At 42.5% G+C, this 16,428-nt stretch overlaps 1 protein-coding gene across 1 annotated transcript; it reads right to left on the bottom strand.

The window, feature by feature from the left end:
- Positions 1 to 5,083: 5,083 nt before the first annotated feature.
- Positions 5,084 to 6,714, bottom strand: LOC308405351 (putative nuclease HARBI1). The gene is made up of 4 exons (XM_080895914.1): positions 6,051 to 6,714; positions 5,862 to 5,974; positions 5,665 to 5,776; positions 5,084 to 5,584 (listed from the first exon to the last, which is right to left on the bottom strand). Exons 1-4 carry the CDS (start codon positions 6,481 to 6,483, stop codon positions 5,202 to 5,204), a joined length of 1,041 nt encoding a protein of 346 aa, XP_080752040.1. The 5' UTR covers positions 6,484 to 6,714; the 3' UTR covers positions 5,084 to 5,201.
- Between the last annotated feature and the right edge of the window lie 9,714 nt (positions 6,715 to 16,428).

Here is a 16,428-nt window from a genome sequence, read left to right on the forward strand (position 1 = left end):
AATAAAGAAAATATTGTGTTTAGTTTGGATAAATTCAAATTAAAATGTACCATTACACTCAGAGGATCAATATGGAATAAAACATATGCAAAATTTGTAGGAAGTACATGACTGATAAACTGTTCTGTCCTGAGCGTTTGTTTCTAGAGCACCCACTTGACCACACCAACAGTTTCTCGCCACCGAGGAGGGGTACTTGCAAAAAGAATAAAATAAAAATCTGAGTTTAACAAAACATTTTAAATGTAAATATCAAGCTTACCTTTCTTTTTCCATGAAATGTGCTTGTGGGCACGCCAGCCATTTTGAAAAGGTGGGCAAAACAATTGGCAAGGCCACACCCCCACACATGTGATATAATTTTAAAGGTACTGTTGCCCTCTCTAAGAAACATCAGGAATTAGAGGAGTGGCAAGTAGAGTATGCGAGCTACAAGCAAAAACTAAAATGTGTACTACAGTGTGCAAAAATGAAATACTGGGTCATCAGGGGGTCATGAGGGACATTTATAAAACTAAAAGTCCCACTAACCTTAAAGTGCACTTGAAAAGCTCACACAAGAAGGCTAACCTAGCTTACCTAGAAGACCTCATCAGGGGGAGCACACTCCCCCTCCTTGAAGAGCTCACCCACTCAACCCGCATCCCCAGAAAACAGCTAACCCCAGATAAGGCAGCGTGATGTATCCCGAGACAACAGGACTGGGACATCTAAATAAAGGTGTGAAACAATCGCCTTCAAAAGGTTATCAATTCACTTCAACCAAAATTAGGACCACACGGTGCGGCAAGAGTTAATAGTTATTAGTCTCAACACCCAAGGATAACCAGAAGAGCTTGACTGATATGATGGAACTGGGATTTTGTTACACTTAATTTTTGCAAAACACAAATAAAACTAAATTGAAACTAAGGATTTTCAGAAAATAAAAACTACACTAAACTAGCAAAGAATTGGTAAAAACTAATTACAACTGGTAAAAATTGAAAATCTGGAGTCGAAACTAAATAAAAATAACAACTAATGGAAATGGCGAAAAGTTTAAAACCCTGGTGCAGAGATTGGCAAATCTGACCAGGAAACGTTATAAAATGGATTGTCAGGACAGTCAGCGTTAAAGCCACTTTTGACAGTCCATACTAGGATGGCATTGGACATCTTCGGGGCGGAAGAGGGTTGGTGTGACCAAGGTGTGGTTTGGCTTGTTGTATGTACATTTCAAAATGTTACAGCTCTGGATGGACCAGTTACCAGGGCATGGAAGGATGACAGACTTTATTACATGAGGAGAAGGGACATTTTCGGGATCGAAGATCCTCAGGGATGACAAGGCTGGAGCAACGGTACTCGAGAGAAGAATTTCTGATACTTTCTGAGATATGATGTCACCAACCTTCTCTTTTAAGTGTCTAGCTCCGGTGAATTGACACATGGGAGTGTGTCAAAAAAGGGGGAAGTGGAAGTTGAGTTTGAACATCAAACAATGGTGATATGAAAATTTCTATGAGTTTATTTTTGTGTTTAATAAATTAGCTATGGTAAAACTTAAGCTTATAATGTGTTAGACTTAGAAAGGGTTCACTAATTTTTGATTTCTTTCACACACACATAGATTATGATTAGAATGAGTCCTGAACATAATATTTTAAACCAAATTTGAATCATTAGAAGAACAATGGATAACAATATTAGATTATCAAGGCTAGGGAGAGAGGTGTTTTGGTTTTCTGTCTCTTGCAGAGAAAGGAACAGACACCAGACGGGGACCCGGAGATGTGAGGACCCTTCACAGCAGGGACAGATGTAGGGACTGCCGAGACAGCAACTGGGGTCAAGTGTCATGACGTTTGGGCTCCTGGAGAAGATGGATCCCACAAACACAGCAATAACCATGAAGGGGTTGGCGAAAACCAGGAACACCAGACCAACGAGGTTCAAGAGGCTCTTGGCAAAAAGGGGGACACGCCGGTGAACCCAAAATACACAGATCTTTGTTTGAAATCGGGGCATAATAATCCCCAGAACTGTGCAATGACTAAAGGGTGGTCTAACCCCGGAGGTCGAAGAAAGAAGCTGAGAATCACCCAACTGGAAGACACTGGTAGCTGCAGCAATAAAAATAAAGGTTAAAAGCTCCTTAGACAGAGGTTCTAGTCTAAGTACATTTGAAAGGTATAAGGGGGCATTAAAATGGGAGTGGAAAACTGGAGCACCAAAATAAAGCTGTGGGAGAATTGGGGAGTGATGGGAGAGTCATCTGTAACTGCTGTTATGGTTGTAAATCTAACTTTGCTTGCATCTGAACTGCGTGAACACAGAGGTCATCCCACATATGGTCCACCCGTTAAAGGGGGACAGAGGGCCTCAGGATCAAGAAAACTTGGACCTTGCGACCCTGGAGTGCATGTTGTAAGTGATCTCTTTCAGAGATCAAAAGGGGGAATTATTAGATTATTCTGTTATTATATGTTACCTTATATATGTAATCAAAGTAGTTGAATTAGAATACTGCTGTAGATCACATTATACCCTTTAATATAGAGTGTGTGAGCTGTATGTAGTTTAGTTCTCATTATACTTTTGAGTTAACAGAACATATTCACATATTAGTTCATTAGATAAATGTGCATCACTCTGTATCCTTGATCTGCTGGGAATGTGTTACACTGTTTTCTTGACATGCTTAATTGTTGAATCATGAAGAGAAGGTTGTAAGCAGGAGACTCTGTGTCTAAAGACAGGGGAGATAGACAGACCACATTCCACACCCCCACCTTACAGAAAGCAGAGAAACAACTGCCGAGGTCATAACTTAGGCGCTGTAACAGAGAAAAAATGTGATGTTTTGGCTTTTACGACTAGCTGGGGGCCACTAGAGACTATAAAAAGCTGAGCAACCCGTCACCATTTTGAGACATGTGCCTGACCCTCTGGTAGCATCTCTCCCGTCCGGACGTTGTAATGCTCTGACTGTTGAATTGTATGGAAATAAATGATTGTTGATTGAGCATTTATACACCGAGTATTGTCCCTCCTTCAGCCCAAAGATTCAAAGAATTGGGAGAATTCAACAATATCCAGGTGAAAAGGGATTCTGAGCTGGTCAACTGATCAGGATGCACTCAAAGCAGCGAGAAGCCATTAAGCTGAAAACGGAGTGATAATATCAAGCTTAGTTAGCCTTTAGGTCTTTGGAGGCAGCTGATCCCGAGCAATATCTCCGGTGTGGGAAGAGTTTGAGGCCATAAAGAACCACTTTCAGATTTCCTCAAAACAATCTTACCTTCAACATATGTTACATATATTTAAACATAATTACATGTTTTTGCCTCTTTTTGCTCTTTTTATTGTATAAGTCCCGCTAATGGATTAACCAGTAGGTCTGTCTTTTTGGTGTTATTGTTGTCTCTGTTTAGCCTAAATAAGTTTGATGTTCAAAGGCGCACAGTGAGGTGAAATAAAAAGTACAGAAATCTGTGTAAGAAAGAATAAAACTAAATAACATGTAAATAAATACATGTCTTTATCTGATGTATTAATACCATATGTCCCACCTCATACTTGCACCACATAGTAAATATTTGTAATTGTTATTTCTGTAAGTTTGTCTTTTTCAGCCCAAGAGCCCAGTTTCAACAATAATTAGTGATACTTTTTTCAGGAGGACTTTCCACTCTTCCTCCCGACTCCAGAGAATACCACTTTGTGAGCCAGCTGAAGACCTGGGCCCTGTTTCAGGAAGCCGGTTTGGAAAACTCAGAGTGAAAAACGACACTCACGGTTGAGTAACCCCGAACTGTCCAACTCGGAATATTCCGTTTCAGAAAGGCTGATAACAATTAGTTCAGTCAACGCGGAGTTGCTTTAACCCCAAGTGAAGCGCGCGGACGAGGATACATAAAGCCCTGATAAGCGGAGCACAGATTAAGCGAGTCACCATGGAGACGGAGGGAAAGAAGGCGCGGTCAATGTATTTTACAGCACTTGAGGCCGAAATTCTGATGGCAGCATATGCCGATAACATGCAAATTCCGCGAAAAAAAGGAACACAGCCACAGCTGCAAAAGCATGCATGGCAAAACATAGCCGACAGAGTCAATGCGTGAGTGTTAATTTAAACATTGATCGAGGGATTTCCACCCATTTAACACGTTATTTTATCATATGTTATTTTATTTGTTATTTTATACATTTTATTTTGTGATGTGATGTGAGCGCAGGTGCAACCCAACAGGCCCCAAACGTGCCTGGCAGCAAGTAAAAATGAAATATAAAAATATAGTCCAAACAGGTAAGGTGTAATTGTATTATGAGCCATAGTGCTTGGTCTGTTTGTCCGATGTAAATCAATTGCAGTTAGAGGCTACATTAATTTTCTTTCTGTAAGCACTTATTGAAATTATCTGAGCACATTACAAGTACATATTTGCTTACTCTGTATGCTCAAATGTGGCCCGTTATAGCCAACAGAAAAAAAGCAGAGGCCCGAAAAACAGGTGGGGGTCCTCCACCACCACCACTCACAGAGGCTGAGCAGTTGGCCCTCAGCCAAAACAGTGGGCGCCCTGTGGCCGAAGGCATCTCTGCGGGGACATCCTCTGAGGCAATAACCCCGCAAGACACAAGTGCCTACATAAGGGGTAAATTCAAAATAATACATGATGTGCATACATCCTTTCTTCACAGTCACCTTTGCAGTGCGACACATTCATTTGATAAACTCTTTACCATAATGAATTATTTTGTAGTGAAGTTATTTTCCGACTGATTTTGCCTTCCCTCAGCCTTGGTTGTCTTTGAGAGCATAATGACAATGAAGTGTAAGGTGCTTGGTATGTTTGTTAATTGCCATTTGGTCCCTTGTAAGTCATAAGTGACCTGTATAAACCTCATATTCTATCAGTTGATGGTGATGGTGTACTGCATCTGGTGCAGCCTCCTGTTGAGCCAGACCAACATGCAGTTGTGAGTAATACTCCACAGATTATATGAGTTTACAGTAGAACAGCAATGTTGTTTATTTCTTTACTACAGGAAAATAATGAAGAAACATTGACAGCTGTTACAGAGGAGGAAGCAACAGAGACACTTTATGAGGTTTACATCTTTTAATACTTTGTGTACAGGAAATACAGGCGACCAATAAAGCCAGTTGAACAAAAAATCTGTTTATTCTTCTTTCAACATGTTGAGGTGATGGGTCAAAAGAAATGATTGTGACATATGGTGTCTCTGACTGCTCTTCCATCTTGTATGTCCGTGGGAGGGTCAGGATGTTCATGGTTTGGATCACTGCTGATGTTTGGTTCAGAAGGACAGTGTTCTCCTCTAATTGTGGCAATGTTGTGAAGAATCACACATGCCACAATAATGTCACATGCCCTTTCTGGGGTGACCCTGAGTCTTTGCAGGCACTGGAACCGGGCCTTAAGCATTCCGATAGTCATTTCAATTCTGGCTCTTGTCCTGCAATTAGCCAGATTATATCGCTGCTGTGGGCCCGGTTCAGGGTCAGGGTAAGGGGTAAGCAAATAGGGTAAACATGGATACCCCCTATCACCAAGCAAGTAGCCAGTGAACTCTCCTAAGACAGAAGGGTACACTTCAGTTCAAATGTCCCTGAAGCAATTGGTCTTTATATATTTTAAAGTATTCTCAACTCACCATGTCCAAATTTTGTGCTCAGTGTACATTCACGGAATATTTGTGAGTCATGGACAGAGCCTGGCCACTTGGCTTCCACATTTGTGATAATGTTGGCAGCATCACATATGATCTTCACAGTGCAGAGAACACAAATTAGCATCCATTACTATAATGAAATAATTTGTTAGTTTGACATGCTACAGGGAACTATGTACCTGTACATTAATGCTGTGGAAAGACTTCCTGTTCACATAGTCTCCTTCATTTACTGAAGGAGCAATGATTGGAATGTGAGTGCCATCTGTATAGCCAATCACGCCTGGGAACCCTGAAAATAAATGTGCAATTTAAGTAGTAGTCCAAGTATCACCACATCATAAATTAAGTTTTGTTCATCCTGATACCTGCAATTTTGTGGCATCCCTCTTTGATAAATCTTGTGGGTCTGTGACCGGGGAACACCACAAACGAGTACAGGAGACGTTTCAGTGCAACTGTAACATTCCTGACTGCCCGACAGACGGTAGCCTTGGAAACGTGCTCAGCGTCACCAATATTATACAGAAAGCTCCCGTTTGCAAGAAACCGAAGTGCAATACAAATAATATGCAATGAACTGAGAGCATGTCCGCGATGTGTCACATGCGTAATATATGGCCTGAGGATGTTATCCAAATAAATTATAGATTGTGCTGAGAAACGGTAACGTTCGCACAGAAAATCATCAGGAAATGATAAAATGTCCAAACGCGCTCTGATCACTCTCTCCCGGCGGAGAGCTCTGCGGAGAATTTGGGCTTCACGATCTACTGGCTCTTCAAGGAAGTGGCACGCCATGTCCGACACTTCCTACTGTCAGGTTTCCGACAAAGGGGCGGAGACAGTCAGGGTTAGTTGTAGTAAACCTGCTAGGGGGCAGGTTAGCTTCACGGAGTGTGTCGTCATAGTGACTCACTCAGGCTGCAGCTGAACTCGCTTTGTGAAACCGAAAACCCAGAGTTTTCGTTAACTCAGGGTATACTTACTCAGTTTTTCCACTAAACCGGCTTCCTGAAACAGGGCCCTGGACTGAAGCTCAGAGTTACTGCAGAGAACACTTCACTGACTTGGTCACCATCTACAACAGCGACATCAACCAACTGCTTTTCTCAATGGCACCAAACGTTGATGACTACGACACCCACTAAATATACACACACACACACAAGGTAAGCAGGTAATCACACACAGGAGGGAAGAACAGCTGAACTTAATACACATGAGGACCGGAGGAGACAAGCTGAACACAATGGCAACAGACACAGACTTTCAAAACAAAACAGGAAATCTAGGACCCGAACCGGACACAAGGGGGGAGGACACAGAACAACCAGAACAGAGGAAAATAATCACAAAACGCTGGGTCAACGACCCAGGACCATGACAGTTTTGACTTTAAAGTAAAAGTCAGAGGTCAAATGTGATATTAAATATTTGAATCTTTAAACCTGGGCTAATCCACTAAAATTTAAACAAGTGTACTTGGAATTTTATTGATCATAATGTCAACTGTTAGATTACATACACATGCACTTAACAACAACATTAGATAAGTAATTTGACAAATAGTTAAAAAACTATTCTTCATCACCCAACATATAAGTGAACAAATTTCAAATTGTGGATGTTCAAATGAAGTGCGTAACTTCAGAAAAATTAAACAAAAAGGGAGGAAAAGCTTGAATTTCCCTCTTTTCCACTTTCTGATTAAACAATCTCAACCAACGTTGCAAATCTCAACAAAGCTTAAGAATTTGAAACGTGCCAGAGTTTCCCCTTCTTCTCTCCCTATTACTACTATTACTACTGTGGGCAATTGTGGCTCAAGAGGCTCAAGAGTTGGGAGTTCGCCTTGTAATCGGAAGGCTGCCGGTTCGAGCCCCGGCTTGGACAGTCTCAGTCGTTGCGTCCTTGGGCAAGACACTTCACCCATTGAGAGAAATGACCACACGTAAAAACTATTTTACAAATCATATGCTCAAACCTGAATACTGATATTTTATGCAAAATTTATTAAGTTCAGCTTCATGAATTTGCTCATTTTCTCTTCTAAAACACTTTCTTTATATAAAGGATCTACGCACCTGTGTCCAGTTCATTTTATGAGAGAGAAGAAAAATATGCTGAAATTACACATTTTCACAATTTCTTGTTAAACTGTTAGAATTTCAATTTAGTTTTACATGGCGCCATTGACCTCCACCTCCCCAAACTGCTCAGAGTGACACACACACCCAAGCTGTAAACACTTTAATTGCGTGTGGTAAATAATAAAATAATTGCGTGATAAAAGCAGAATTTTTATTATCATTACTATTATTTATTATGTTTGTTTTATTGGTCACAAAGTTGGGGGAAAACCCTAGTTCCCCTTATTTGCTTTGAATCCAGTGTCCAGCTCACGTTTCATGTCTTGCGCCTTTCATATCAGGATGACGCCTCTCACATCACCATGGCAACCATAGTACAAACCACACTACATTGGTTTACAACCACCATCCACATTCCTGAGAGGCAGTCGTAGTTTTGTGTCTGTTAGTATCAGAGTGTAACAATCTTAATCCAAAGCTATTCTACAATACACGTGTGAAAGTAAATGATAAAACAAATGTGTTGTATGAGTTATGAGGTAATTGTGAAATTTTAAAATAATGGGTTATGTAAATGTCAAAGATAAAAAGTAAATTCAAACGTGTGATCAGATTGCTTCGTGATTATGTGTGGATTGAAGCACGCAGTTGTAAGTTACACAAATCATTTTACACATTTGTAAGTCTTAGTTTATGCTTGTGGAGCGTATCAAACATTTTTGCAATATGTTTGAGTCAAATTTCCCCCATTTTTCTGCTCAGTGGGGGGATTTAGCTCTAGCTTATACAGCCAGGATTTTAAACCTTGGCATGAATGGAGTCCTCATACACATGTGGAGTAGCTCATTGATGAGCTGGGAATGATACTATCTTCACTGTGGAGAAAACTGTTGTCTCTTTTGTGTGGAGCTAAACATAGTCAAGATTCACAGATCCTTTTTTTTTTACCTCATACCTGAGAAACTTTTCTCTCTAGAACGGAACAGGTCAGTTCTTACAAACTGCACTTTTGTCTCATTGTCAAGAGAAAAACAAATTGCATCTGAAGAGGCCCACCACTGACCCACGGAGGTTTCTTCCTGTTAAAAGGGAGTTTTTCCTTCCCACTGTCGCCAAGGTGCTTGCTCATAGGGGGTCATGTGATTGTTGGGTTTTTCTCTGTATCTATTACTGTACAATCTACTGTACAATATAAAGCGCCTTGAGGTGACTGTTGTTGTGATTTGGCGCTATATAAATAAAATTGAATTGAAAATTGAAATTGAGTTTCTACGGCATCATGCAGTATATCACCATAACCACCTACAACAACCCAGACACACAGTTATGCAGAAGTCTGTGACCCCAGCAAGATAAAGACCTGGCAATCTGGATTGCACTTGATTTCCAACCATTTTTACTTGTGGGTGATAAAGGATTCAGAAAGTTTATTCATGCATTGAATCCTATGTATGCACAGAAAGTTCCACAGAGTGGAATATAACGCTGTTCCCTCTGAAAACACCATTCTTGATCCAAGATTTAAGAAGCTGGTCTTTAATGACAACAGAGCGGTGGATGAAGCTCTTCAGAGAATAACTGCAGCAGCAAGATCCAGCAAACCAACTCCACTGCCAGGGGACCAAGAGGGAGAAGAGGGTAAACAGAAGGAGCAACAAGCATCTGCTCTTTGGAGGTTCTTTGAAGAACAAGCAACTACAGACAAAGGAGCTTGCAAAGAAAAGCGTCTGGACTTCTTTAAGTTGCTTGAAGACGTTTCACCTCTCATCCAAGAAGCTTCTTCAGTTCTAAGGTCAAATGGTGGAGAGTCCCAGATATAAACCTAGTGGGAGTGACCGTTAAGGCGTCTGGGAAGGGATCTCAAGACGCCTCCAGACGCCTCAACGCCCACTCACATCCTGGGCCATCTGACCTCAGGAATTCGCATGACAAGGTGGGGCCAGGTTTCACAATGAACACACCCGAAACTCTGGCTGATTGGGTCCCACACCCAATTTCACACCTTGGCTCAGGTGATTAGAGGATCATCAGGGGGTCCTTTTGTCCCTCTGTGGGGGTCACTCCCACTAGGTTTATATCTGGGACTCTCCACCATTTGACCTTAGAACTGAAGAAGCTTCTCGGATGAGAGGTGAAACGTCTTCAAGCAACTTAAAGAAGTCCAGACGCTTTTCTTTGCAGAGTTTGCAACAGCATGTTCACACTTAAACCCCCGGAGAGCAGCCATTTGGCTTTTAGCTAGGCTTTAGCTTCAGCCAAGTGGAAGCTAAATTGGCTAGTCATTCATATGTACATTAGGTTGTTACCTGGGAATTCTGGAAGGAGGGGAGTGGGGGTGTGTGAATGAGGGGGTGGGGGAGCTGCTAAAAGCTGTAAACTTCCTTTTGTGTTTCATCGTCCTTTGTTGCTGAGATTTATTGATAAAAACAGTACAAAAAACCAACCATTTGTACACATATTTACAAATAATAATAAAAAGTGAGTGAGTACATTTCAACATTTTCAGCAATCACTCACAATCCTGGCACTGCCATGGTATCTGTAGTCTGCATTTACCACATGTGTATCTGTTGCAGTGAACACATCGCACAGTGGCATGATTGTTCTTGCATTTGTGTTTGACCTGACACATGGCTCTTTTTCCAGGGCTCGGTGTGGAGGGTTGTGTCCAAAGCAACTGTTCTTTTCTTGCCTTCTTCGCAGCTACATGAGAGTGAGCCAACTCTCTTGCAAGCTCCACCAGGAAGTCCACCTGTCTTTCCTTCATCCCGGTGCATGCTTGATACAGCACATGTGCATTCAGTGCTGCCATGTCAATCATGTTATAAAACACGGCAACTGGCCAGCACCGTGTTCCTCTGCGGACAGTGTACTCCCGAACCATCTGGTCCATCACATCCACGCCACACTTTGTTTTGTTGTAAAGGGTGACAGTGTTTGGCTTCCTTTTGGTAGTGTTATCAGTCTGAACCACGCTGTGCATGCTGCTAAGAATATAGACTGTCTTCTTCCGTTTGGCCGCATACGCCGTCAGCATGGCAGCAGAGGTTGAAAACACCTAAGAAATAAGATAAATTGTTATTTCCATAGCCCTTTTACACACAATGAAACACATAAACATAGAACCACAAAAGACCTGCAACATACCTGAGTGGTGAATTCATTGCGATCTGTCTGTCTAGTGGATTGAGGAATTTCCCTGCAAATCTTGTTGACTGTGCCGAGGATGGTGGTTTTCCGTCTAAGAAGTTTTTGCGCAAGTGAAAGCGATGTGAAAAAATTGTCCGTGGTAACATTTCTGCCCTTGTCTAGGAATGGTTCCATCAGCCTCATGACTACATTTTCAGAAAGTCTCTCCCCAGTGGGACGATTGGGGTCCTTGCCAAGATATGGGAAGACATTGCAAATGTACTTGGATTTTAGGTCGCAAGCCACCCAAAACTTGATCCCAAACTTGTCAGGTTTACTTGCAATATACTGCAGGAAACAGCACCAGGTCTTTGATGGGAAAAGCTGTTCATCAACGGTGATATGTAGACCAGGGTTGTAGCACCTGATGCAGTTGGTGACAAATGATCCCCACACACTGGAAATTTATATATATTATTATATATATTATTATATATATTATCATAACTAAAGCTTTTTGCGCTATTGGGGGTCTGGGGACCCAGAACCGGTCAGTATCTGGTGTGACCACCATTTGCCTCATGCAGTGCAACACATCGTCGCATGGAGTCTATCAGATTGTCAATTGTGGCCTGTGGAATGTTGGTCCACTCCACTTCAATGGCTGTGCGAGGTTGTTGGATATTCGTGGGAACTGGTACACGCTGTCGTATACGCCGGTCAAGCACATCCCGAACATGCTCAATGGGTGACATGTCCGGTGAGTATGCTGGCCATGCAAGAACTGGGACATTCTCAGCTGCCATCTGCCCTGAACAATGTGAACCATGATTCATCCGTGAAGCGCACACCTCTCCAACGTGCCAGACGCCATCGAATGTGAGCATTTGCCCACACAAGTCTGTTACGGCGACGAGCTGGAGTCAGGTCAAGACCCCGATGAGGACGACGGGCATGCAGTTGAGCGTCCCTGAGACGGTTTCTGACAGTTTGTGCAGAAATTGTTTGGTTGTGCAAACCAATTGTTCCAGCAGCTGTCTGGGTGGCTGGTCTCAGACGATCTTGGAGGTGAACCTGCTGGATGTGGAGGTCCTGGGCTGGTGGGGTTACACGAGGTCTGCGGTTGTGAGGCCGGTTGGATGTGCTGCCATATTCTCTGAAATGCCTGTGGAGACGGCTTATGGTTGAGAAATGAACATTCAATGCACGGGCGACAGATCTGGTTGACATTCCTGCTGTCAGCATGCCAATTGCACGCTCCCTCATTGCTTGTGGCATCTGTGGCATTTTGCTGTGAGACAAAACTGCACATTCCAGGGTGGCCTTTTGTTGTGGGCAGTCTGAGGTACACCTGTGCACTACTCATGATGTCAGATCAGCATCCTGATGTGGCACACCTGTGAGGTGGGATGGATTATCTCAATATAGCAGATGTGCCCACTACCACACATTTGGACTGATTTGTGACCACTGTTTGGGAGGGATGGTTATATTGTGTATCTGGAATGAATTTTAGGTCTCTACGTCCATCCCATGGGGAATGGGAGCAGTAACAAAGGTGTTGCGTTTATATTTTTGTTCAGTGTATATTACTTCGTTAGAGTTATTAATACTATGTTTTGCACTATCCTACTGCTGAATATTAATTCAATTTTCAATTCAATTCAATTTTATTTATACAGCGCCAAATCACAACAAACAGTCGCCTCAAGGCGCTTCATATTGTACAGTAGATAGCACAATAATAAATACAGAGAAAAACCCAACAATCATATGACCCCCTATGAGCAAGCACTTTGGCGACAGTGGGAAGGAAAAACTCCCTTTTAACAGGAAGAAACCTCCGGCAGAACTAGGCTCAGGGAGGGGCGGGGCCATCTGCTGCGACCGGTTGGGGTGAGAGAAGGAAGACAGGATAAAGACATGCTGTGGAAGAGAGACATAATGCATAGTGCAGGTGATATTAAACACTTCCTGCCCATCCACAAGCCGGGCGGGCAGAGGGGGCCTGAAAGTAGGGCACAACGGGCTGGACAGCACGCGTTTGACCTGGGAGACATGAAATACATTATGTATACACATGTTGCGAGGAGCAGGGACCTGGCGCCGGTCAGCATCTTGTTGCACTCCGCTGTCTGTAGCAGAGCGGCTTCGGTGGCACGCCATGCCCAGTGGTACCTGCAGAAATGGTGTTGCACTGAAGGGATGGCATGCTCACCCTCCACGGCTGGGAACAGTGGTGGTTGGTAGCCCAGAGAGGCTTCGAACGGCGACAGTCCAGTGGCCGATGAGGTCAGGCAGTTATGCGCACGCGAGAGAGAGAGAGAGAGAGAGAGAGAGAGAGAGAGAGAGAGAGAGAGAGAGAGAGAGAGAGAGAGAGAGACAGCACAACAGGAAACACTTCTAGCCATACAGAGTCAGCTAAGAAGGCACAGGGACCATGACAAGCAAACAAAAACTGTTGTGAGCCGCCTCCCTTATTTCGCCTTTGGACTTTTGGAGACTTGACCTGGCTTTCAAAAGATATTGCAAAAAAAAAAACCATCATGCAAACATCGTCGGGTCTGCCGTGGTATGTTTACAATGGGACTTCTGCTCCAGAACCTCTACGCACAGCGTCTGCAAATCGGGGCTTTACTTTCATCTTTACGCAGGACTGTAAGCTGCCATCTGTGAGGCGCGAGCGGTGTTTGTTTTTAACATAATTCACGGTGGAGAATAGCTGCTGACATAATGTGGATCTGAAGATCCATAATAGACCCTGTGCACAAGAAAATGCTAACTTCCTGGTTTGAGACCGGATGTGGGGTTATACATTTCCTGTAGCTTTACTTTGCGGTCAATCGCTACTGCGAAGATATCCTCCAAAATCATGTCCAAAACTCAAAAACTGAAAGATTGCATTACGTTACAAAGAGCATAAGGTGGGAACACTCACCACTGTTGTGTCATAAAAAATCTAATGATCAATTTTGACGTTTAAAGAGTTTAGATCGATCAGTTGTTTACATCACTCAACACAAGCAGAACGGCATCACTGCAGCAGAAGACACATCGTCCACATTCAGAAGCACATCTCTGTATAGTGACTGGTCTCATGATTTAAACAGGCAAATGTTCAGCATTCAAACTACAGGTGAACAATAGTCAAACCAGATGTTTCCCCATTATGTCGATATCAGCTAGTCAAGTACACAACTACACAGCATGTTAACAAACTGTGAAAAAAAAAAGCCACACAAAAAATGAACGATTGCTGGTAAGGGTTTCTATACATTAGTATTTACGAAGGGTATGTTGTGACTTACCTTCAAAATTACAGAGGTCCCTCGCTATAACGCAGTTCACCTTTCACCTCGCTGTTTCACAGATTTTTTTAGTGCAAGTTTGCATTTTTTTTTACATCACATTGTGTCCTGATCGCTGCAAACGATCTCCTCCGTGCCGTCTCCTGTACAGTACAGAATCGCTGCATCGATCGCTAGCAGTGTGACTCTGAAGTGCAGTGCTGTATGTCGACGATGTTGACGAAACATTTTGCACCGTCAAAAAAATAAAATTGGCAGCGGGATACATCAAAGAGAGGCCTGCTCAAAATGAGACCCTTGAGCGAAAGTTGGATCACATCGCAGAACGGATCACCGCAGTTGTGGGGTCTCACCAACACCACGGAACAGAAGTTTGATACCATCGTGGGGAGGCTCGCGGCTATCCAACGGGAGATTGAGAGACCAGTGTCGGACTGTTAAAGAACAGCTTTGAAATTCTCCTGAGCTGCTCGCAGAGAAGAAAAATCAACGACATCAACATATGGACACCACGGCGCCAGCTGTGGGTCCAAGGCTGGTGCTGAACAAAAACAATTCCCTGATAACGACTGTGTGATGACTATCCTTCCCATTCTGTGTAAGGCCACCCGGGTTGGCTTGCAGACTGTTTACTTAGCCTGATAGGGCGAAGGACACTGTCCCCGCTGAACTCTGGACACGCACACACATACATTTACACTGAAAAGCAAACACTTATCCCCCTCCCTTTCCAAACGCCTTCGATCCTTTTTTCCTGTGGGGAAACAGAGAGAACAGATGGCTGAGGTCCTTCACGATCTTCCTGGCCTTGGCTGTGGTGTCATATCAATGTATGCTCTCGGTGTTTTCTGATATCAAACTGTGGTATGAGGACCACTGTTGGTAATCTTTGTAGTGATAGTCAAAAGATCTATCTTATAAAGTCCTTTTTTAAAATTTAGACTTGGTTTAAATCTGGCATAGAACCAGTTGAATATTTGTATATAATCCCTGCAGCTGTCAGACTCAATAGCAGGGGTCACCAGCCTTTCTTAAAATTGAGAACTAGATTAAAATTGTCAACAGTTTGATTCGTCTTTAGTTTTATAGTAACAATTCTATCTTGATATGGTATGTCTTATTACAGGTTAATTTTTCAAAAAAGGCCTTCCACTTTTAGCGAAATGGGCTAAAATCACCCCTGATTATCTCTTTAATAAAGTTCATGCGTTTATACAAAGGATACGCTGATTATTGAACAAAACCCCAACGATCGGATGTTAATCTGATTTATTTGCTCTCTGTCTTCCATAAACAGTGATTTTAAATCTAAACTACGAATCCTTTAGGCCAAGTCCATAACATGCAACTGTTTCAATTAGATTGATTGTCATTTTAACTGACTTTTTATTTTATTTGAATTTTATTGAATTTTATTTTTATTTTATTTGTATTCTTTCACTTATTGTTGCATGTGTGTTGTTGCTGCCTGTGTTTGAGTAATTTCTGTAACTGTGAGACATCTGCTGCTGCCTATCTTGGCCAGGTCTCCCTTGAAAAAGAGGTTTTTAATTTCAATGGGATCTTCCTGGTTAAAATAAAGGTTAATAAATAAATAAATAAAACATGTTTTTAATGTTAGTTATAATTCAGAATTGGCGACTGAAACATGTAGGACATATGGGCAGACATCTCCAAAATCATCGAAGCACGTATGCAAAGAGGCTCTCTCTTGACAAACCAGCCAGATATGTGAAGATTAAACGAGTGAGAGGAGCCAAAAACACACATTTACAATCCATTTCACTTTTAAAAGTCTGTCACAAAGTACATCCACCCTGTTTGTGAGCCTGCATTACACTCCCAATGCTGTGGAACCTGAACAATAACCAGAACAAAGTCTGAAATAAAAAACTGCCAAACAGCTGCACCACCGAGTCACACTTTGTTTTCTGAGTTTGAGAAAAGGTTTCATTTCTGACCTGCAATATAACTCTGCGCTCTGATGTCACACTCACACATTTATAAGAGGAAGTTGAATGAAGCTCAGCCCCCCACATTACTCAAATGCAACAGACCAGGAAACAGGCTGTTTTTCTTCCCCCGTAAAGAGAGACGCACAGACGATCAGACTGAGCTCAGACCAAACTAGCAGCTTCCTCTGAGTGAGTCCAGCTACAGGAGAGAAAAGTGGAAAACTCCAACACTGCTGCTTCAAGCTGCTGACGCTCCACACA

This window comes from Rhamphochromis sp. 'chilingali' (genome assembly GCF_963969265.1).
Source record: "Rhamphochromis sp. 'chilingali' genome assembly, chromosome: 1".
In the NCBI taxonomy this organism is placed as follows: Eukaryota; Metazoa; Chordata; class Actinopteri; order Cichliformes; family Cichlidae; genus Rhamphochromis; species Rhamphochromis sp. 'chilingali'.